The sequence below is a fragment of the Talpa europaea genome (genome assembly GCF_964194135.1).
Source record: "Talpa europaea genome assembly, chromosome: 8".
NCBI lineage: Eukaryota > Metazoa > Chordata > Mammalia > Eulipotyphla > Talpidae > Talpa > Talpa europaea.
The window spans coordinates 45,277,967-45,303,436 of record NC_140075.1 but is presented as its reverse complement, the minus strand read 5'-3'; the positions used below and the strand labels follow the sequence as shown (position 1 = coordinate 45,303,436).

The window sequence follows — 25,470 nt, the reverse complement described above, 5'->3', positions numbered from 1 at the left end:
AGAATGTTTGTGCTGTACACCAGGAATCTCTGCCTACTGATGTACTTTTGATCAGTTAATGTGTAGGGAGGGCATCCTTGTTCAGCCAGGGCATTCAAGCCATGAATCCTATACCCTACCCTCTACTTAGGAAAACAAGTGACTACTGGCCTTGCTTCGGGAGAATAAAGCATCCGTGCCCTTGCTCTGTGACTTCTACCAAAGTTCCTCCTTCCTACCACCCCCACCAGTAGGATCTATTCATAGTTCAGAAACAAAAATGAATCCTTTATGGAGATCATTTAGAACTGTAGCTATCCATTCTATTTATTTGTCATTTTCTGCTCTGTAGCCTAAGAAATACTGTTCCAGTAAGGTGTTCACGCATATTATAGAAAGGGTGTCTCCCGGTGAAGGAGCTCCTTCCTAGAGATTCACAAGACATATTCACAAGACTGAAAAACCCTACTTGGTGTTTCTTAAAATTATTTGAGTCTCAACATTATTTTTCTGGCTTACCTATCAATATTGTGTGAAGTGGAATTCTTTAGACTACCTTGAGGAATGCTTATTCTGTATCTCTTCACTGGATTATGATTTCTTTTGAGAGTGGAAATTGTATCTTCTATGTTTTGTAATTCTCATACAGTTTCTGGCACATCAGTGGTTGATAGAGGCACATGGATGGTCATTAATTGTTTGAGTTCGGTTCTCTCTCTCTCTCTCTTATACATATATATGTATATATATATATGTACATGATTTCAACATTAGATTACTAGTATGTGCTAGATGATGATTTGGTTCATTTCTACAGTTGTCTTTTCATGTCATAAAATCCAGTGTCATCCTTCTTTCTGACATGTCTCATCATGTCCTTTTCTCTCACACTTAAGTAAGATTTCTACTTTTAAACAACCCTAAGCTATCAGAGGTAGACTCTGGAATATAGGGCTGCTCCTGACCAGAAAACTGAAGTTGATAGTGCATCGAAGAAAATCAGCCTAGGGTTGGTAATTCTCAGGTGAAGTTGGATGACATCAACAGCTCCTAGGGACTATTTAGGTGGCCCAGAGTCTGGTTTACTGAGTCTGCTTCACATTCTGCTGTATAGAACATGGCTCTGTGCTTGCTGCCTGGAGAATGAAATGACCACCTCGTGCACATACAAATACTCTACATAAAGTACTGGGAAGTAATTTTATTAATTTAATAAAGGTGAATCAGTATACAGTGATGTATAATGTGGTATTTTAAAAATAATTACACCTTATACTCATAGTAAGTGAATAAACTTCATTGTAAATAATAGTATTGTCCTTGAATAGAGCAGCTCATTAATATAATATTTCACTTTTACCTATGTCAGCATCCAAAATAATTTTCATACCAGTGTGTGTTATAAAATGTCCTTATAGAGATGGACTTGCAATTATAAACATGTTTCACTTGTTAAGCTTTTGTAATACTTTTAATATTTCTCAAGTCAAAATATTCTTTTCTCATTTCATTGTGTTCATTTGTAATTCTTTTTGTCACAGACTTAACTAACTACAGTTTAGGAATAATATTTATAATCTCAAACTGCTTAATATCCCTATTTTTATTAAATGGACCAGATTCTTCACTCTTAATAGATAATGATTGTTAAAATAAATATTTACAAAAAACCCAGCCCTGAAGTTGTTAAAGTATGAGCTTCCCTAGAGGGAATCTTGTTTATTTGGTGGTAATAAATAAACTCGCCGCGCACCGTGGATATTCCATTTCTCAGCAGGGGTCTTGGCAGCTGTGAAGAACATTTTATATTCTCATCAGTTGCATAAAAACCCATGGTTTGCTTCTCTTTTTGGATTCAGATTACTAGTGTGGACTCCAAAAATTCCCCATGCAGTTCTGATCATTAATATAACAGAAGCTGATTTAACAAGCTGGACATTTCTTTATCATCAGTTGAAGAAATGTTGTGTTTATATATTTGGGATAGTGGTTACTGGAAATGCACACACACAAGAACACACATATGTATGCATTGGGGTTTTTACTAGAAATCAAGTGGGTAGTACTAAAAATCTTTTTGTCTGAGAAGTCAGAGTTGACCAGGTACACATCAGCTTCAAATTCATTGGTATTCGCTCTGTTTTTTTTTTTTATTCTGTTCCAGACATTATTTAGTGTATCACTGAAAAGTTTTCTTCATTTCTTTTCCTACAGACCATGGAATCCCTAAATGGTGGCAAACCATTCCTGCAAGCTTTTTACGTGGATTTGCAGGGAGTCATCAAAACCCTTCGGTATTATGCAGGCTGGGCTGATAAAATTCACGGGATGACCATCCCTGTAGGTATGTAAGATCTGAGTGTGCTGAAAAGGGAAACGTGAGGCTCCACCAGAAACACATGGTCACCACCAGACACAAATGGCAGTCACCTAGAACACAGGTATGAGTACACTTAGAGTAGCTGGGACTGGACAAAGACCAGACAAATTATGTCCCTGCTCTGACCGCATCCTATTTCTATCTGTACACAGTCCACATGTAAGTGCAGGGGCAACCCACTTCAAACAGTACCTCCATAGCCAAGGACAGGTAGGTGTTTGTCAGCTGCTGTGTGCTTAGCGCTGTGCTGTGTTAGGGGGCAGCAATGCGGTGAGGGCATGGTGGCAGATTCCAAGAAAATTAAGACCTGGTCCTTGCCCTCTGGAAACATAAGATCTACTATTTCAAAAGGAAATACTTTAAAGTGTTAGTAATTGCTGTCTCATAGTGGTAACATAATGGATGATTTTTAAAAACATTTTTCTGTGTTTTCTGTATTTCCTATAGTGAAAACAATAATCATCCTGACTTTTTTTTTTTTTTTTTTAAATTCAGGTTAGGAGACAAAACCAATCACACAAAACAGATCTCTACAGGAGAGTTATAGTTAGGTACTATTCATGTGGCCTGGCCTGACAGTGCTGTGGTCTCTTGACAGGGAGGGGAAAATCACCAAACTAAGCTAGTGGGTGGAAAGGTCTTAATCTGAGAGTGAATATTGTTGGAGAGCCTGATAATTAAAATTTTTGTCAAAATTGGGACACGTGTGAGCCTTTTAAGGCTGGCCTCTCCTCTAAGGTTGGCCAGTGCATAGAGATAAGTTAACAAAATCAAAGACCTCAGTTTTTTTGTTTCCTGTCTCACCTACTATTTCACTATTAGAACAATAAGTATGTTTCAGGTATTTTAATCTTTAAAATTATTTGTACAACTGTCTTAAGAACAAGGTAAAACAGAAGACTATATACATAAATCTCTGTTTGGTCTAACAAATGTCTTGATATTTTTCCTCAACATCCTCTGGATAGAAGGCCCTGACTACATACAGGTTTATTAGAGAAAGATTTATTGGAGTCTGTGATAATGTTTGATGCTATACTGTCAGCAACTGTCCTGTGTCTGGCAATAGAGGCAATTGGTCTTCCAGTGGTAGTTTATCCTATTTTTACTCACACACTGGTGTTCAGTCTGTGAAGAAAAAAAGTGAGAAATTCTCTTATGTTAAGTAATTTTTTGTTTTCCTAATTTTTCCTAAAGTGCACTTACAGGGGCACCAAAATGAGGGAGTCTTTGGGGGTTCAGGCTGTAATAGGCAGAGCTCCTAAGAGACTGGGTTGGGGACTAAGAACTCTTGCTAGGTGACTTCAAACAGACAAGGGAAGGGTGGAGGCAAATGTGAACTTGCCAGCTCTCTTCTCAGTTCTAGCTTTAGATACAGGCAAGCTTCTCTGTAGGCTACTGAGAATTCTCATCATAAGCCTTTTTGCTAGTTTAGAGCTTAGTGGATCTAGCTGGACTAACTTGGGTAGAGGGAAACTACAGGGAAAGGGGCATCATTATTATTCATTTGTTTATTCTCAAATTCGTTCAGTCAGCCCACATGTATTCATGTGTCATTTGTAATTCCATAATTTAATATCGGCTTGATTTTTGCATCTGCATTCTTGGCTTTTCCCAATGAAATCTGGACTACAAGAAGGCTGTTAACCTTTAACCATAAGTTCTTTATTGCGTTATGTGCATGCTGCTTTTATGTTTGGAATTATAAAGGAGTAATGTACTTTATATCTGTGCAGCACCAGAGAGAGGATCTCTGTGATTTTGTGAGATAGGTTAGATTTAAAAAGGTGTCAGACCCATTTTACAGGTAAGAAATGGAACAAGAAGGGTTTAATGTCTTAACAGTCCACAGATTAGTGAAGCAACAAGCCTGAGATTTAAACCTTACAGACCTTATAGACCCAAGACCTAATAGACCTTACTCTTATGGAGACCAATTCAGCAGGCAGGAAGAACAAGAGACCAGTCTCCCTGGTAAAATATTTTATCCTTTGCAAATATTTAGATTAATATACAGAAGGTTCTTATTATTTATGGTAGTTACGTTCTATACACACTGAATTAGCAAATACTGAACCATTGTTTAGAGAAAAAATTACAATGTTACAACCCTGTGAGCTTCTAGCCACAACATTTTTGTCAACTGATCACAACATGACTTTGTTTTATGTGTTTCTGCTAAAAGTTGCCTTATTTAATGAATAGTAGATTTATTAACATTGAACTCACAGCTAACAGCATTATAGCTCATGCCCAGATGAAGCTCACTGAATGTACGTTTTCCCCTGAGGTTTATCACTGCCTTCTTGTACTAGGTACAAGGTCACTAGGTAGCACTCAATGCTGTGCCTGGGGGCCACTTAAACAGCGAAGTCATCAATGAGCATAAAAATGTGAAAAACAGAGCACTGAATTGACCATAAAAATAATACTTTTTATAGTAAGGATTTTTTAATAGTATGAGGACCAAAATATGAAGTCGGAGCAATACCTTGTTTGATCTTAACTGAGAACATAAGCCTCAGGCAACTTGGAGTTTTCCTATTCTGTTCATTCATTTCTTGAATAACTATTGATTTGGGGACTACAGATAAGGAAATTGTGGATCAACAATTGAGGATCAACTGTATCTAGAGCTTGGTCTCCTTGATACAACAAACTGTGGAACTCTCTGCCTAGATGATATGGGTGAGGGTGGCTTTCACAGTGAGCATCAGGGATGAAAAGTACAGTTTAGTCTAGTCACCCATAAAAATTAAACCTAAAAGGTTTTGTTTTGTTTTTAATATGGATGCTTTGCTACACTTAATCATGCAACATGCTCAGCCAGCTTAGTTTCTCTGAAACTATCTGATAAGAATGGGAAAAAAAGTGCTTAAAATTATGCTGTCTTCTCTTCACTTCACATTTAGGAAGGCCAAGGAATCTACATATAATGGGAAGAGCACTTTCCTCACCTCCTCTGCTAGGCATCAGCTTTAGCTTCTCAGTATTCACCCATTTCTACATACATTCATTTATTCAACAGATTTTTTTTTTGGAACACCTGTTATATTTCACATTCTAGGTGTTAAGCACTGGGGATACAAGGTGAGTAAGTAAGATGCTCATAGAACAAAAAGGAAAACAAGCAAATAGACAAGCATTGCAGTGTAGAGTGGCTTATTTAGATAAGGAATCATGAATTTTGATGGGACTCTATAAGAGAGACCTCTCACCTAGTACTAAGGCTTCCTTGGGAAAGGAGGTAAGATGTACAAGATGATACCTAAAGGGCAGGTAAATGAAGATGGAGATAGAGCTATCACAGGTGGAGGTAATAGTCTGTGCAAGGCATGAAGGGAGGAGAGTACAGTGTGGTAGTGGATCTGAAAGTATAGCCAGATAAGAAAGACAGTGGGACTCTGGGCCTGAGTAAACCATGCTACAAGATTAATTTCACAGCAATGGTGAGTCGTTGAATTATTTTAAATAGATGAGTGCTTTGATCAAAATTGCATTTTGGAAAGAACACTTTGACTATATAGTGGATAATTACCTAGACAGAGCCAGGATCTGCTTTGTTTTTCTCCCTCTGAAGGATAGCCTCCCTCTAGAATATCTGGGAAGAGAAGAAAAGGGTTATTTCATGGCCTCTTTTGAGCTAGCCATTGGGCAGCTATTTCTCCCTCTCCCACTCCTTTCTATTCTGTCTCACTCAAGGCCCACAGTTGGATGTTATTGCAAAATCATGCGATATCAGTTGAATTTACAGGGGTCTCGATGTTGTACCCTTCACAACCCTCGCCATTATTTCCTGTCATGATACTCAATGGAGCCATTTTCTCTGACCATAAATCCCACGCTTTGACCCTTCTACTATGGAAACTCCTAATTATGATGATAAATAGTAACCATTACTATGATTTATTGAACACTTTCTTTGTGCCCCTTATATTATCTCTAATCTAATAGCAGTGCTAGCAGCAGGGGAAGTATTATTTTCTCTATTTTGATTATTTTTACCTATTTCAGTATCTTCTGCTCCTCTCATGTCCACAGACTTCTTTTGATAGAGAACAGATTAAAACTTGGTTTCAGTTTACTGAGGGAGAAATGGATTAATTAAGGTTAATTAATTGAGGTTAATTGATTTGCATTACTTTGGATTTTTCTCTGTAATGTGTCAACTTTGTGATGTTTGAGCAGAGAAAATACAGTTTGTGCTTAAAGCCAAATTCTACATAAATTCTATGTGACCTTATAATATATCAGCATATAGAAGAGGTTAGGGAAAAATTGCCCAGGTAATATAAAATTATTTGTCTAGTTCACTCCCTTCCCATTTTACCTCTTAAAGAGTAGGCTAAAAATGTACAAAGATAAGTGACTCAGACCCAAATGTTTTCCATTCAGTCAGCTCCTTCTAGGTTAGTATTGTCAACAGAGGATGCAGAAGGTGAAATTTGTTGTTCACCAGAATGAGATAGAGGTGCGGTTTGCTCTGCCCACCTAAAAAGAAACTGGGGTATGAGTGGAACCTAAATTGGTGGTGACAGGAGGTGGTGCCGTCTGCTTCACAGTGATCTCTCTTAAAAGGTTCAGGCTGAAAAGAACCTCAAGGATTCCCTAGGGCCATACTCTTAATTTAAAGACAAAGAAACTGAGGTCCAGAGAATAAACTAACCTTTTTTTCAAGACCACATGATGAAGTAATGGTGGGGCTAAGATATCTTCATGTCAGACTCAGGGACATGCGATCTAACTTCTGAAAAGCTACCAGCAGACTCCTGGGAAGAATAGTATTAGCTTAACTGTATAGTAACATAAAGTCTCAGTGTTTGTATAGACATTTATAGAGATTATCACTGTAGCTGTAAAATGTTCAGTGAGGTCTGTTCAGTGTCAGAATACACAGGAATCTGTATGGGGCCATAATGAGATAGTTCAGTGTAGTTGGTCTCGTTTAATACCGGGGTCATCAAAAGGGCTACTAGCTCCTCCATAGGTAATTCTGTACACAGATTACAGGTTGAAGATGAACTGCTATTGACTGAATTGTGTTGCATATTTTTATGGCATTAAATAGAGTCATTTCTACAGTTACTAGGTCTATAAAATTGGCTGCAGTTCTTGAATACTCCTAGTATTATATATAACTGGGAACCTTTTCTTCAGGCCCGTATTGATAAATTTCTCTTCAATTTCTGGCACATTTCAGATTTTCCTGGTATTATTAACTAAGCATTGCCTAATCATTATCTAGTTTAGACTGTACTAATCTCAGATAATATTATGAGAATAAAAATTGTGTCAAAATTTTTTCATAGAACTGTGAAATCCTCTTTAATATGTATTTTTTTTTTCCTGGAGGAATTACTCAAATAATGAAACTTTTAATTAGCTAAATAACTGCTATCTAGCCTATGCCACTTGACAAGCCCCCATCAAAGAACATTTAACAGTGGCTGAACATTTCACAGAACAGGAGAGGCTTATTCTGTTACTCATCTCTAGGGACAAACGCTTTAAAAATATATTTCTGGAAATGGCCCAGTATACATATATTCAGTAACATTTATACAAGAACTGGGGTATAGTCAGAGGCATGGGAGGGTGAGAGAATTCACCAGAGACAGAGCAGGGAGCAGAACAGGCAGTCAGACAGAAAACACTACTGAGGGGAGTAGCGGGTGAGGCAGGAGAGGTCTGCCGCGCCATGTGGTTTTTTTCCTTGGCCGGCTGGGAATCGAACCTGCACTGCAGAGGGTGTAGACAGCTTCACAGTGCGGTGCTCAACCCACTGCGCCACCAGGGAGGCCCAAAATAAATTTATTTAAATAGCAATAGCTGGGCCTCCCTGGTGGTACAGGGGTTTAGTCTCAGTGCTATCAAGCTGTCACCAGCCACTGCAGCAAGAGTTCGATCCCTGGCCAGGGAGCTAACCCACATAACCTGCCTTACCTGCCGCTCCCCTCAGCAGTGTATTTCAGTAGATACACCTGTTCTGCTTCCCACTCTCTCTGGTGATTCCTCTCACCTCCTGCACCTCTGGCCTACACCCAGTTCTTGTATGCATAAATAAAATATTTTAAAAAATTAAAATAAAAAGCAATAGTGGTATTTTTTTTTTTATTTTCTTATTTGTATGGCACCCCAGCTCTGACTGTGTGTGTGCAGAGACAACTTCCACTAACCAGATGGGAATACAGACTGAGCCAAGAAGAAACTGGGGCAGTGGGTGGGACCTGAGTTGTACCCTTTATCTGTTTCTCATTCAGTTCTCTTTTGGGAAGAAGTCAAGTACCAAAGTACCCTTTATTTTCTTATTTAATACTTAGAGGAAATGTAGGGTCAGAAGATTCCTCAGTCTTTTTCCTTATGTCAGTCTTTAGCTAACTCTCAAATCTGTGAACAGTTTATCCAAGAAAGTTTTCATTCCCCGTAACTCACTTTCTCTTGGGACACAATTAGAGTTCAATTCCTCACATGGTCAACTTTTGAAGATTTTGAACTATCTTATTTTTCTTCTCTCACCTTTTCAGTAACTTTCAAAATTGTATAAGTAATACAATTAAATTCTTAAGCATTTCAGGTGGGGGGAGGGTGATGCTATATGAATTATTGTGCTGTGCTTGTGCAGGTACCTTGTGAATTTTCTCTGAACAATTCCAGTTTCCCACATGTGCTGCTAAAATAAACACCTATATTCTTCTTCAATTCATCTTCCCCATTTTTTTCCCCCTCAGCTTTGCACTCCATTTAGACATTACACTCTGTTCTGTGGTCTGTGATTCCATCATAGCCAAATTACAGAGTTTATTTGGAGAGGATTTCTTTGCATATGAAACTCTATAGGCTACCTATCAGTGTTATTGCTTTTTGTGAAAAATCTTGACAGGAAGAAAAGAGTCTGACCTCATCACACTCATATCTTCTGAAAGAAAGCAATGAGAGACATTGAAAAGTATTTACTTAAAAAAAAAAAAAACACACACAACAACCTTTCTGAAGATTTATAAATTGAAGAAGAGTGGTGGTAACTTGTACTGTTGTAAAAAATATCTGTGAAAACTGTCCTGCATTGTCTATACTTGATTTTTAAAACATTACTCAGACTTATTGTTACATGGACAGTTTCCACATTTTGGTTATTTTTTGTTGCTTTACTGGTGATATATACAAATCTAGTATTCTTTGTATAGTTACTGAACCCTGCCTACAGTCTAATTCCTTCCATTTAAATAGTATACATTAAACAAAGTTTGGAGACAAATAGCATATTGGTGAAAAACTGCATGTATATATATGTATGTACAGAGCTCTTCAAATGATTAAAAAATGAAAATGCTCAGCATTCAAAAAAGATAAACACATGCAATTTGCTGCAACATGGATGGCGCTGGAAGGGATCATGCTCAGCGAAATAAGCCAAAAAGAAAAAGAAAAATACCGGATGGTCTCACTCATAGCAGGAATCTAGAAAACTTAAATAAGGGACCAGGAAAATGAATAACTATAAGAAAGTGAAAATCAAAATCAACAAAAAACTATGAACCAGAGACACTTTTAGGGGGGCGGGGGCGGGAGGGGAGGGATTGGGGTCAGAATGGGGGGCTGCAATTGTATGGGGAATATAACAATAAAATTTATAAAAAAAAAAAAAAGAATATACTTAAAATGAAGAAATGGAAAATTTTGATAGATTAGTAGTTTGAAGATTCTTACACTAAATACATTGCTCTGCAACGCTGACAGACAGAGCTTGCAAAAAATAAAAAAATAAAAAAAAAATAAAATAAAATGTTCATTTGAATAATTCTAAAAAAAAAAAAAATGAAAATGGCGAAGGATATAAAACTGTAGGGAAAAAATGGCCAGTAAGCATGAAAAGATATTTACTGCCAATATATTGGGTTGCTGGAAAAGTCATGACCCATTTTTGAATAGAAAACAGAAAAAATATGTCATGACTTTTCTGACACCCCACTATCATTAAACATAAATCATTTTTACCTGTCAGGTTGAATGAAATTACAAGGATTGAGAAACCCAAGTGTTAAAGGGTAGGAAAATAGTTAGAATTATGTAACTTCTTTGAAAGGTGATTTGGTATATTTATTAAAATGTGAGATGCACATGCACTTTGACCAAGAATTCCATTGATAGCCATTGCAGCATTATTTTGAATAGCCTAAACTAAAAGCAATCTTTATGTCCCTCAGGAGAGCTTACAGTCGCACCGTTATTTATTGAGCTAGTGGGATAATATGCAACCATTAAAAAATGGCTACTTTATATGAAAAAGGTGAGAAAACTCCTAAATATAGAAGAACCTGAATAGCATCCTAGTTGTATTTAAAGGGGCGAGATGGTGAAGGATGCTACATATATTTAAATGTGAGAAGAACTTCTTAGAAAAGATGCACCAGCTACAGATAACTGTTCATTCTGGAAAGAGGAACTAGAGATAAGATGTCTAGAAGAGAGAGAGAGGGAGAGAAAGAACTTCAATTATTTTTAAATGTAAAATTTTTAATTTAATTAAAACAATCCTGGGTGATAAGTATTAGTGATCCAGATACATCAGAGACAAGCATAAACAATTGCATCATTTCTCTTCCGCCAACTCGCACACTCCTCTTGTCTCCATCTTATTATTGGTCTTCATGAATGTTAACTAAGGGTCTCTCCTTTCTGTTGGGGGATGCTTTTTGACGGAGAAAACAAGTATCACTGAAGTGACCAAACAGTTGTCCATTGAGGCAAAATCAAAGATAGCCCAATACCAGAAATTACAAGTTATATGTGAACATGAGTCATTCTTTGGTTCTTTCAATTAGCCATTTAAGGTAATTTGTATAAACTTAATGGCATTTTGCTCAAGAAGAATTTGGTTTGGGCCTTTTGAGTAATTATTCTAATGTTTATTGTTCCTATAAATGATCTCCTTTTCCAGTACTGACTAGTTTGAGGGCAGAGGCTTTGGGTTGTTGTTGGAACCTTCTTTGAAGTGGACTTTTGCCTTCTGGAAATAGTGCTAGTGCCCAGGAAGTACATTTTGACATCTGCATTGAGACGTGAAATAGACTTTTTTTTACTCCTCACTTTTTCCAGTTGCCTAATATTTATAATTTACCCAATAGCATTTTAGTTTTCTTTTAAAAAGTATCTCAGAAAGTTATTTAAATTTTTTAGGTAACTCAGTTTTTTAGTCAAATAATGGATCTTCATAAAGTGTCATTTCAGTATTTAATATAAAGTTTAGTATTTAACATTTTTCAGTTTCCCTTCTCTCCCCATCTACACCCTAACTCGAAAGAACTTTTCCCTGCCATAAACTTATTGCCCACTTTGCCTTCGGGTCCTCTGCTCAGTGCTCTTTTGGGGTGCTTAGGAACTTTATCTGGAGATACCTCATGCCAAGTGATTGCTCTTCTATCAGCATTCATGGACAGTCGATTGAGTAGGATGTTTTTTCAACTTAATTTCTGCTTTTTACTGTCATCAAAGTTCTCCTGCATTTTTTCCTTCTAATCTGAATCTTCTGGGCATGACCATACTCATTTCTTTCAGATGGAGACTATTTTACCTTTACAAGACACGAGCCCATTGGAGTGTGTGGACAGATCATCCCAGTGAGTGCATCTCCTCGAACCTCTGATTTATTTTCATTTGAACCAGTTCTCTTAAAGATACATAAAACATGGGCCTCAGTGATGTGTGTTTTCCATTACTGAGGGGGAAAAAAACTGAGCTCATGTTGTTGACATATCTTTAACAGCCTCCCTGCAAATGCTTATTTGAACAGGTTAATAGGGTTTCAGCTCCGTTACCAGGAGTTGAGTTCTCAAGTCATGGAATTCTCATGATTAAAATAAGCAAAGCAAAGCCCAGTGTATTAATAACCTGCCCTTGGTTATGGATGTCTATTCTGCTTATGGAAAATTAATGCTTTGTTATATTTGCTTGTTTATTTTTTAGAACTGTGACTCACCATCTTTCCAGGCATATTGTTTTATATGGTCTTTTAATCCCATTCTTTCCCACTGTTTCTTTTCACAAGAATCTAGATAGAAGACTACAGAAGACACAGCAGTACAATTAACGTCACGGTCATAATTGAAACCATGCCGGGCTGTTGTATGTCTTGTAAAGGGAAATAGATGTAGTGCTTAGTGTTTGGATTGGAACATTAAACATTTTTTTTTTCCTCTCATACACAGCCTTGGCACTGTACAAAACATCATTGAATCTTTTAACTGTAGAGCTAATCGTTCTGGCAAAGATTTCAGGGGAGGCTCAGATTAAACTCTTACAGTATAGACGAGAAGCTTTTTCTTGTCATTATATAGGAGAGTAATTCAAGATGATCTTTGGCTTTAGGGGCCAAATATTTTCAGTGGCATTAATATTTTTAAATGATCTATAAGCTCTGAGTTACTATGAAATTTATTAGAGGATGAAAACAGAAAATGAGAGGCTTAGGTTAAGTTCTTTTTCTCCTAACCATCCAGGGAAATCGTAGTTGGATCAGAACAGGGGTGAAGTCTGTCACCTTAATTGCAAGAACTCAAACCTGCTCTTCTTTCCCTTCCCATACTGGGAGCTACAGCTTTCACTGACAGGACAAGAGCTGCTTGTCAGCCAGCTCCGGCTCAATTACTGCACTCCAAGATTTATATACTGTAGATGGAATTAAAACATCACTGTGGACTCCCAAGTTTATAAACAACTAAGGGGAAAAGAAATTGGGTGTTTGGTGAAGGCAAGACACTTGTATATTTTTGCAAGCTTGCCAGGGCCAGTGAGAATCTTTCAAGGATGGCAGCTGAGATGCTTCAGGCAGAAACTCATTGTGGTCAGGGTCTGAAGCCAGAGGGCCAGAATTTCTGTTTTCTTTCTTAATGAAATTATCAGCAACACCTGATAGTACTGAGGCTTATGCCTCTGCTTATGACAATGCAATCCTAATATCCTTTTAAAATCATTTTAAACCATTTTAGGCCCCAAGTTCAGATACTCACATATATCGGTTAGTCTCCATCAGCTTATTTTGCAGAGGAAAGAAGACAAATTAAAATTTTTACATACTCATCAGTAATGCATTTTATTTTTTGTAATCATATGCATTTTGTAATGATACATATATGCAGAGAAAAGGCGCTACCTTGAAAGGCAGAGCGACCTAAATATAATTTTTAGCTGGGATTTTCTCCTCTAGTTCTTCCCCAATGAAGAACTTTCATACCAGAATGGAAATCCTGGTGTAAAATTCCCAAATACGAGCAGAAATTTTCATAGACAAGATTTTGCTGGAATTGAAGTCTTAAAAACATAAAATAACAACATTGAAAAAACAAAACAAAGACTCACTTTTCACCATGAGATTTCCTTTCGTGGGTAGTTGAAATACAGTAATTTGCTGAACAGAGAGAAAAGGAAAGATTTCCAAGGTCAGTCCTATTCAGTTCTTAATGAAGTAATTAAAAAATCCAAACATCTATACTTTGTGGTGGACAAGATTTATGTTGAGGACTAGTCTGAGAAATCTGAGAAGTCACAGCTTGAAAACAAAGTAGTAGAGGAATATTTTTCCATTTATCAACCTTTGAGATTTTTTTTTTCTTTCAGTGGAACTTCCCCCTGCTGATGTTTGCCTGGAAAATTGCTCCAGCTCTATGCTGTGGCAATACAGTAGTTATTAAACCAGCAGAACAAACACCGCTCAGCGCGCTTTACATGGGAGCCCTCATCAAGGAGGTAAGAGAAACCACCTTCAGGAGTCGCTCAGACTCCCCTTACAGTTTGGGGCCTACTGGAGCACATCCCATTTATCGTGCTTCTTCAGCTTTCACAAACCATGTTTCCTCCTATTCTGTTTTGGTAGGCTGGCTTTCCACCGGGAGTCATCAATATTTTGCCAGGATACGGGCCAACGGCTGGGGCAGCAATCGCTTCTCACATTGGCATAGACAAGATTGCATTCACTGGGTCGACTGAGGTAGGTACTTGAGAAACCATGGATTGAGGAGCAGCCCTGAGGGCTTAGAAGCAAACTGAGAATGTCACCTATAGGCTGGACACTGAAAGAGCCATAAGTACCAAGCCCTTAGAGGGCTGCACGGGCATCACAGCTAGAGCACTGCTGAATATCAAAAGGAACACACTGACCATTTGGTGCCACAGATCTCTGAGTGTTTTGTAATGCCATCTGGGTAAAACTGGTCTCAGAAAAACAGTACCTCATTGTATTTTGAAATTAAAGAAACACAGATATCAGCAGCAAAAGTGAACAAACAGATAAAACTATCCCAGAAGAAACTGTCTCAGAAGCTGGGGTTCTAGATACTCTTTCAGTCACAAACAATAATGGCAGAAGCTGGAAATCTAGTCTTTGCTAGAGTTTAAAATGGAAAAAGAGCTTTCCTGTCTCATGATTTCATTAGCTCCAAAGATGAAATTGGTAACTAGCCATGCCCCGTGAGCCATAAGGGATGATAGCAGGGGTCAGCACACTTTTTTTGCTAAAAAAAAAAACCAAAAGGTAGGAAATACTGTAGACTTTGCAGGCAATATAGTCTCTACTGCAACTGACCTACACCTTTATAAAATAAAGTAATAAGCATAAGGTGGGCACAGGTAATGTATAACTGAGCACATTTCATATAATTTTTCTCAAAATACTAATCTTTTTTTTAAACCAACCTTAAAAAAAAAAAAAAACACCACAACTGTTTACAACAATAAAGCAACAACAAAATCTGTTCTTCGTTCACAGGCCACATTATAATAGCCAACAGGTCAAATTTGCCTATGGGCAATAGTTTATCAACCCCTGATACAGAGGTACAAGTCTGTTTAAAGAGATTTCTCATGAAATACTACTTCAAAATACATTTGATTCAGGTAACAGAAAGAGAAAAGGTAGAGTCTGAATGATTTTTATCGAGTAGAACCTCACAGGTAATATCACCGGTGAACAAAGGATGTTTGCTGGTCTGGAACACTGAGAACAACATTTGTAATCTAAATTTCACTATTAGCCACATTAAAAAATACAAATAAAATTAATTTTAATAATATACTTACTTTACTTCTAAAATATCATTTCAATTTACAATCAATATAAAAGTCATATAATATTTTATATCCTCTCATACGAAGTCTTTAAAATATGATAAATATTTTACATTTAAGCATATCTCAATCCAGGTTAGCCTCTTTTTCAGTGTTCCATGGCCACGGGTGTGGCTGGTATTGGACAGCACAGGTCAGGGACTTGATTACCTCAGGTGATACAATCAATGACACTTAGCTACTCTGCTCATGTTAAAGATTCATGCAAGTATAAGAAAGCTGAGTGTTAATTTACATTTAGAGATTATTTTAGTTTTTGTTTGTCAAGAGTTCATCTTGTTTGTTTCCAAACCTTTTATTCTAGTTTACTTGTTATAGTAGTTTTGTAGTTTAATGAAATATAGAAATCAAGATGTGAGTGTGACAGGGAATTATCAACTATTGTTCCTTATTGAAACTAAATCTAATGCTTTGAAAAGATTTGCTAAGGGCTACATGTTAAGAAAAGCTGCAGTCAATTAGGAGTGGGCACAAGACAATGGTAAAAGGTTGAGGAAAAACATAAATCTAGATAGAGTGTGCACCTGGCTTGCTTTGCAAATGTTTTTAAGTCTTCACTTTAAAGAAATTGAAACCGGCAATCTTAAACAATTTTAGGGGTATGCTTTAATCAGAAAGGACAGGTGGACTCATAATTAAAGAAAAGTCCTTGGCCCTCTATCCAAAGGCTGCAGAATCAGTGTACATATTTTTCAAATTAAAATGAAATATTTAGGGCCTCCCCGGTGGCGCAGCGGTTGAGCGCTGGGTTGCGAAGCTGCCCGCGGCCTCTGCGGCGCCGGTTCGATCCCTGGCTGCTCCCCGGCCACCGGAGGAGGGTCCCACATGGCGCGCAGACCTCTCCTGCCGCCCGCTGCTCCCCTCAGCAGTGTACTTCGGTCCTTCTGCCTGCTCTGCTCCCTGCTCTGGCTCTGGTGAATTCTCTCACCCTCCCGCGCTTCTGACTGTACCCAGTGCATGTATAAACAAAACAAACAAACAGACCAGCAAACAAATAAATAAAGCATACCTCTATACAAAAAAAAATAAATAAATAAAATGAAATATTTAAAATATCTTTCCCTGCTCTAACCTATTTTTCAATTAACTAACAAGTAGGTCCTGATTAAATCAGTTAAGAAGCGTCTACTGTATATATTTTAATTGTATTTTTTTTATTGTGGTAACATTTGTTTTCAACACTGTTTATGATTTTGGGTATCATATCAGAGGTATAGTTTTTTTAATAATAAGATCACAATATGTAAAATGATATATAATAACTTACATATCAGTACTTCTATGTGGTCTTCATATTTTTTAATAACCGGGTAGAATACTCTCAGCATTAGTGTCATAACTTACTGATTTAATCCTCCATTCATGTACACTTCAGATTTCTTTTCCAAATCACGCAGATTCTTGAAATAAAGTCTTTGAGATCCAAGAAAGATTTTTTCCCTCTCTATACGTGTATATTTCAGATACAGATATTCTGATAAGCACATCTTAGAAATGAAATTGCAAAATAAAGGGGTATTTATATTTTAACTTGTTTATTACCAATAAAACTGTGATTTCATTTATAGGGTTTCTTTATGTATTAAGTGTGTTAATTTTGTTTTTGATAGGATTCCCAATTTGCTCCCAGTTTTATTAAAATAGAATTATTTGCTATGTTCAAGTTTCATATTTAAATGTAGTCATATCTTTCAGTCTTTCTTTTAATGGCTTCTGGGTTTCCTGTAATCTTTAAAAAAAAACCCTTCAAGATTCTTAACCTTAATTCAAGTGGTTCTTAACCTTTTTTTCAGTACCTTTATAGTTTTCTTGTTGTTGTTTAAATTTTAAATCTTGTTGGAATTTATTTTCATGTATAATGAAAGAAAATGCCTAAAATTATTTTTTTAATAAATGAGTGTTCACTTATTTTGACACCATTTATTAAGCAATCTCTCTCTTTGTAGCTTATTTGAATAGGACATAACATTATATGATAAATTTTCATTGGTACATATTTCTGTCTCAGGACTCAAAATTATATTTGTCTATTATTTCACTCCTGCCAGATGCTTTAATTGCTAAGTTTTATAAGGTGGGTTGCAATATGGTAGGTGCCTTATTTGTTTTTTTAAAACCTTTTGACTGTTCTCCATTTTTTCAGATAAAATTTCAGATCAGTTTCAAAGCACCTTACTGTCTTCCCCAAAACTTTCATTGGCATTTTGATTGCCTATACATTTCATAACTCTGTTAAACTGGGGAAAGTGCTTTCTCTAAGCACTAACCTCTCATCTGGAAACATGGTATAAATCTTTTCACTTATTTGTTTATCACTTAGGCCATCATATAGATCTTTGGTACTAATAGATAAATTAATTTCTAGGCATGTAAAATCTTTACCTAAGACTATTTCAGCCTAAATATTGAGCATCTTTTTGTTGTTGTTGTTTGAAGTCACAGTATCAAATATTGGAATGTTGTGTTAAATGAATGACCAAATCTTTCAGGACAGACAAAAAGAGATATATAGTAAATCAGTAAGAAAATAGTGCTTGTACCTAGGCTGCTTGGGTGCAAATCTCTGTTTTGCCTTTTAAGATTAAAAAAAAAATTGAAGACTTTTAAGAAGCATAATTAAAATATAAGAAAATGCACCCATTTAATGAATACACTCATGTAACTACTGCTCAAATCAAGGATACCTCATACCTTATGTCTAAACACTCTTGGCCCCAGGAAACCACAGATCCTTTTTATTAATTTTGCCTATTTGAGAATTTCACATAAATGGAATATTATAATATGCACTTTTCTGTAACCACTTTGGTAGGGTTGTTGATATTTAGTGTATTATTGATATGGTCATTTATAATATGACAGGCACACAACAGAATTCTTTCATTTCTCATCCTCTACTTTCTGCTATTACCTCCTACAATTTACTATCACATTATATACCTCATAGTACATTGATATTTTTCTTGTTTTAAAAAATCAACTATCTTTTGTGCTTTTTTAAAAATATGGTAGATTCTTGAAATTTACATAGTACTATTATGTGATCCAATTGTAATTACTATATTATCTCAGTAAGCAAAACACATCAATAATGATAATATAAGCAGAAAAACTTCCATCCTAGAAATACATGTCATTGTAATAAAAAATAGTCTTTAAAAAACAAACAATATCACAATTAATCAAAAGGTTTCATAGGTACTTCTGTTTCTGGATATAAGGGGAAATTGGTACCTCCTAAGTGCTTTGCATATATCATCTCACTATATCATCACTTCAACCCCAGGACAGGTGGGTAAAGCATACCTGGGAGATGTTAAATTACCTGGTAGTGGTCACATGCTAATAAGTTGTAGTTCTGAGAATCATACCCAGAGTCTACACTCCAAATCACAGTGCTAACTGCCTCTCTGGCTAAGGGGCTGTAAACCATCTCACAGGAGGGTGAAGCCATTAAAAATGAGGAATGGCTTATCGAAGCGGGTATTTACGAAGGATAACCTCTCAGTGGAATATGTTTTCTTGAAAGCCTGGTCAAAGGTATCTTATTTTGAGAGGTCATAAACTCTGCTGTAACTCAGTTCTTTTTTTTTTCTCTGAAATTTTGTTTAAAATTGCATCTTTAGCCTCCTTAGATCTCATTTGATGTTTTATAGGACTTATATCTAACACTCTGATATAGGACTTGAAGTTTTAAACCCAAACTATCTCAAGTCAATTCCATAAACATGTATCAAGTACTTACTAAATGTCAAGTACTAAGCTAGACCTTAAAGAACTTGTGCAATTCAATCTATTCCAGTTGCATATTCAATCTCAATGTGTAATTAATACAGTGTGCTGGTATGGGAGTATGGAGGGAGAGAAGAATAATTCTATACCATTCTGCTTAAAATTTTATTTTAAGATACTTTCTAAGATCAAGGCTAGAAATTAATTATCTTGATTAATTTACTTTTTACTTATCTGTGTGTTAAGAAGTAATGTGATTACTTCAAGGTATTTAAATTTAAATGTAAAGCTCCTTCATTTAAAGATAATACTAAGAAGATAATTTCACTCTTTAATTCACAGTTGACTTGTTAGTATTAGAAGTGAGGAAAATTTAAGTCTAACTTCCTTTTCTCTTTGGAGAAAATGAAACTGTATGTATGGCATGGGAACTGTAGTACAAAAAGGACTTGGAGGAAAGAAACACCAGCTGTGGGGACCTTTGTGAGTAATATGTTGCTTGATATTGGCAGTTAATCAACAAATACTGGTATCGTTCAGTTCTCAGAATCATTTCCCATGTCTGGTATTAAGGACCAGCACTTTCAAGAAGTCTGATACATATTTTGCTGAAAATTCTTAAAATTCTTTACTTAGAGTCTCTTAAAGGAAAATAAAAGACTAAATTGTTTTACTAAAATGAGAGCTTGAAACAACACTATGTCACAAGAATGTACTTTGCATCTCTAAAACCTAGAGGAAATCACCACTTTTTTCAGTAAGAAATTCCAAATATAATCATCAAGTCATGCTAAAAGCAATCAAGATTAAATAAGTCAGATCCATGTAAGAGAAGTTAGACATAACTTAAACCTCTATAATTGTTGTGTGGATCTATTTACAGTTATTATTTAATCTGTCCAGGCCTCAAATTTCTTGTCTATAAGAATGATTGTGCCTACATGGATTGTGGGGATGAAATACTCTAATATATTTAAGGTGCTTAGCACAGGGACATGTTCTTAGTAAAGTGTCAGCAAAATTAGCTACCAGTATTTTCTATTTATTTTTAAAAATGAAATTTATAAAACAATTTATATTTGGGAAAGTGTGGTATAATAGAAGGGATCCAACCAATCTTGGATCAAATCCCAGCTTTCTGACTGTTTGGACTTTGGCAAATTATTTAGTCTTTCTGATCTCTCATTTCTTCCTCTATTAAGAGGGACTGTGGATAACTCCTGACAGGTTTATTTGTGGATTAATTGAAGTAAGATATTTGAAAGTTTGAGTTCTGTTGCTTGGCACATTGTAAGGACTCAGTAAATATTATTTGAATCTGAAACTTCCATTTGCAAATAATATGACTCTCAAAAATTAATTCCTGCTCTCTTCTGGCAGTTTTACTTTCCTTTTGTTTTATGCCTTTATAAATTTTTTACAAATATTTTTGTCTAATGTTTATTTTGTTTTTTTTTTTGTTTTTTTGCTGTTCTGTTTCACTTTTTGGGAATATTGCCTGGGTGCTTGTTTGGATAAACTAATTTTGAATCCTTTTTCTTTGTAAGTGCAATACTATACTCAATTTAAAGAGTAGTGCTGGAGGAGGACACTTGGTATCCATTAAGAACTCATTTATGATTCCACTATGGTGGAATTATAATTCTGGGGGCCATTCCTCCAACCTAAGTTTGCCAGAACTGACTGCTGTTACAGGGAGAAATGTCTTTGCAGAAAAGTATACTGTAGTTTCTTTGTTTGCAGTAGTCCTTCAAGTCACCTCACCCACAGTGCTGGGAGGGAAGAGTACAGGGGTGTGAGGAGGGACTTGTTTGAATGCATATTCCTGGGCAACCACCCAAGATCTTCTAAATTAGAACATTTGGAAATGTAGTCCAGGAATTCTCATTGCAATAAGCTTTTCTAGTGATTAATATATTCATTAACATTCAAGAACCAAGAGTTTACATATAACTTGAATCATACTCCAGAACATGTTCCCAGGTCCAGAAAAACAAAAGCAAAAACAAAACTATGACTCTGAATTTGTTAACTTGTGCTAAAATAAAATGCTTGTATAAACTGACATGTATCACTCACATTGTCTGCTATGTTCGTAGTTCTATGCAACCAGTGCCTGAAGGGGAAAAAATGAATTCTAAATTAGTTTAGTGAAGCAAGGACGTAACCAGAGCATTCCGTGTACCCATGAATTTCTCAACAAAGAAACAAAAACAACGAAAAACGCCAACATTTATTAGAAATTTGCAAATATTCCTAAAGTTCATACTTACTATAAAACTATTTAGTATTGGTGATCTGCAAGAATCACTGACAGAAAGCAGGGGAACTACTGGCTATTTGAGCGGAGCATTGCTTTGAATTTATTTCTCAGAAAAAAAGCTGTAGCTCATACAGTAAACTATAAAGTGATAAGGTATTTCTATAAGCTGCACATCATAAACAAACATAGCTATGCCTATGCCACGTCAGACATTCGCCCTCATTCCTGCAGCTGTCTAGCTGCAAAAGAGATGATTGATAATCTCTTCCACCCAGTGGCCATTTTGATTTTCGACTGTATTCCAGGCACTGGTACAGATGCCTTTAAGTCATTTCTTATTTTACAAATAAAGAAACCCTGGGGTTCATCCAGTATACAGTGCACAGAACTGATTCTGGGTAAAATTACTGAAGTTCTTCATGAACTCGTTGCTCCTTCTCTTGTCTGTATCTTCTGTGTTCGAGGCCTGGTCCCCAGAGGATCTCGCAGGTTGAGACAGCCCCACTGCCCTGGCATCACACCATTATGCACCCTGGGACCATAGTGCAACCCTGCATGCCATTTCTTCTGTTAGAAATCAGCTCCCTTCCCTTGTTTATACAGTGAATCCTAACTCAATAATTTTATTCTCCCCTCTGTGTAGATAATTGGTCAGCTTTTGTGTTGAGTCTGATGCTTTATTCTTATTAATACTTGGAACTTCAAATGTTGCCCCCTTTTACTTACAGTCTACATCATTTCTCTTATTGGATTCTGATCTGTTCTTTTCACCACTTTTGCTTTTGGGGTTTTTTTTTTTTTTTTTTTTTTTTTTTTTTGTGGGACCCTCGCCAGTGGCCAGGGAACGAACGGGTGCTGCAGAGGCTGTGGGCAGCTTTGCAGCCCAGCGCTCAACTGCTGCGCCACCAGGGAAGGCCCCACTTTTGCTTTTTTAAAATTTTTCCTCCTGTTCTTTTTCCCTTTCAAGCTCTAATTTAAAACTTAATTTATTCTTATACATTTACTTTAATTAAAACCATTGAATCATATTTTAAATTAGATTCAATATAGTTTCCCCACCAAAGGTCCACAAAGGACAACAAAGATATATGACATAGTTGTTCAAATATGCTAACATTTTTATTGCTTAACTATTTTATTAAAGGGTTTATTGAGGTATAATTGATTTATAATGAATTGCACTTATTTAGAGTGTACCATTTGAGATACGTATATCTGCCTATAAAACCTCCACCAAGGTTCAGATAGTAAATACACCCATCACCCTCAAAAGTTTCCTACTGCCCCTTTTCAAATTCTCTTATCTTTCCGTCCACCTCCACCCCCACATTCCCAGGCATTAATCTCCTTTTCCCCACTGTAGGTTGTTTGCATGTTCTAGAATTTTCTATAAAGAGAAACATTTAGTATATACTCTTTTGTCTGGCTATTTTTACTAAGCACGGGTATTTTGAGATCCATATATATTGCAAATACTCCATTACTACTTTTTGCTGAGTCCTATTTCGTGTATATGTTACAATTTGTTTATCCAATTCACTTATTGGTAGATATTTAGGTTGTTTCCAGTTTGGGATGGCTACAAATAAAAGATGATGTGAACATTTCATGTATATATAGACTTTATATTCATCAGTATGTCAAGACATATGCACCTAGGAATGGAATAGCTATTTTATGGTAGGTTAAGAAACTCCCAAACTGATTTCCAAAGTACTTATACCATTTTGCATTCCTCCCAGCAATGTGTCAAACTTCCAGCTCCTTCATGTCCTCACCAGCATTTGGTATGGTCAGTCTTATTGATTTTGGCCAGTCAATAAGGTATATAGCCCTATCTCAGTGTGGTTTTAATTTCCACTTCTCTACTTTAGAACATCTTTTAATTTGTATATGTTCCACTGTATATCTCCTTTGGTGAAGTGTATTTTAATCTTTACCCATTTCTTATTTATTTTTATTGTTCAATTTTGAAAATTCTTTGTGAGTTCTGAATATAAATCCTTTGCAATATTTTTTCCTAATCTGAACTTTTCTTTCAATACTCTCACAATGTCTGTTGAAGAACAGGCATTCTTAATTTTGATGACCTCAGTTTATTATTATTTTTCTGTATGGATCAGGCCTTTTTGTCATGCCTAGGCAATCTTTACCTAAATTAACATCACAAAGATTTTTTCCTGTTTCCTTCTAGAAATGTAGTTTTGTATTTAACTTTCAGACCTATGATCCATTTTAATTTTTGTTTGTGTTGTAAGGTAGGGAAATAAGCTCTTCCTTTTTAGAAAAAATATAGATGACCATGATTCCAGCACCATCTGTCCTTTTCTAGGGAATTCCCTTTGTGCGTTTCTCAGGCATCACTTCTCCATATTCGTATTTCAAGTATTTCTTCAAGATTCTGTTTTATTCCACTGATCTATGTCTGTCCCCTCCCAGAGTTCCACTCATTTGACTTCTATAGCTTTATAGAACAGGGCATTCCTTATCCTCACAGAAAGAACATTAAAAACTGCATATGTAATCTTCAAAGATGCAGATTTTCAATGTGTTCAATGGGAGAGAGAGAGAAGAGAGAATTTAGGAAAGAGAATGAGGGGGATGGTGGCCCTGAGTCTATGTTTTTCTCTCTCCGAAGAGGCTTACATTCACCTGGAGGGAAACAAATCCAGTGGCCTCCAGAATATCTTCTAGTTCTTCTCTGGAGTGATATCGTGGACAGACAATAGAGGCCCTGAGAAGCATTTGTCTAGAATAGGAAAGCCAGTTTATAATTGGCCATGTTAATGGTGCAGGTAGAGAAGTTTTACAGGTGAACCAAGTGACGTCTTGATTCCCAAACCCCTTTCCAGCTTGTATCTTTTATTTCTTTATTCATCTGTCTTTTCTGAAGTTTGTAAATTATTTAAGATAGTGTGTAGGTTCTTCCAGAGGGAGCATGTGGATTTCAGTGGCTCCTATTGTGATTAGAGAAAAGGGGACCTGCTGGTACATCACAAAACGACTGAGAACAGTCAGTAATAAGATTATTTGAGGTGGCTGCTTTCCATTTTACTTTAGCAAAAGGCAGTTAAAAAGCAAAGTTACTTAGACTAACAATAGGATTAATTTCTCCTTTTGTAGTGAAATATATGAGCAATGCATATAAATATTTAATAAGTGAATATGAAAGCCTCTTATAAACACAGAGTCAATAAACAACCTCAATAAAGTACGGGAAAATAGTTCGCATTTTGCTTGGTATGGTGTTTTCTTTATCCTGTAAGATTAACAAACCATGATTTCATCATTAGTCAACAAGATAGTAGAGAGACCATCAAAGCAAACTACGGGAGAGTCCAGATTGATTCATGCCAAACAAATGTTTGCAGCTAACAGCTGTACTATCACTGATTCTAATTTACGCAGCCGGGGTGCCTCTTTCATTTCCTAAGTGAGATGAATGTCATGGTGCACGACACAGACACCCTCTCTGCTCTGGAGCCATGAATCAGGTCAGCTCTTTCCTCTGGGCAGCCTCACCCTTCTTTGTAGGTGGGGGAAGTGACTTGCTACACTTTTGTCTATTTTTTGAAACAGCTCATAGGCCCCTTTTGAAGGTTGTGTGTCTACTAGTGAGTCATCCAGCCTTTGAATCCAAAAGACAACGTTTTGGTTTTGGATACGTATGTATTAAGTTACTAATTTTTTTCCTTTCCATCTGTACTACTTAAATCAAAACTTGAGTACTGCTAACTGAGTTTCTTTGACTTATTCTGCAGGCGGTATCTCTCCTCAGAACTCAGACTACGTGTGAACAGTGTTCTAAGATGCCCTTCCCTTTGGTTCACCTATTTACTGGGACATGAGGCACCTCTGACCTGAATACACCAAACTATTTTCTATCAAAGCAGACCAAAACAAAATTGTAATTTTTTTCATTTATCCAAAAAAGGAAAGGGGACTTACATAACAAAAGGACATTCAACCTGGACTCTCTGTTAGTTGTAGATAGGAT

General features: G+C 36.3%; 1 protein-coding gene across 2 annotated transcripts in view; it reads left to right on the top strand.

Annotated features, from left to right (window-relative positions):
- The window catches only part of ALDH1A2 (aldehyde dehydrogenase 1 family member A2), a gene marked incomplete at both ends in the record, with an annotated part of 91,578 nt that overhangs the window by 41,014 nt on the left and 25,094 nt on the right, over positions 1–25,470 (top strand). The window contains 4 exons of one of the 2 annotated variants that reach the window (XM_084240832.1): positions 2,194–2,323; positions 11,915–11,976; positions 13,973–14,101; positions 14,229–14,342. In XM_084240832.1, coding sequence (XP_084096958.1) covers positions 2,194–2,323; positions 11,915–11,976; positions 13,973–14,101; positions 14,229–14,342 — 435 coding nt within the window. The remainder of the gene's footprint in view (positions 1–2,193; positions 2,324–11,914; positions 11,977–13,972; positions 14,102–14,228; positions 14,343–25,470) is intronic. The other variant, XM_084240833.1, reaches the window with a different exon arrangement.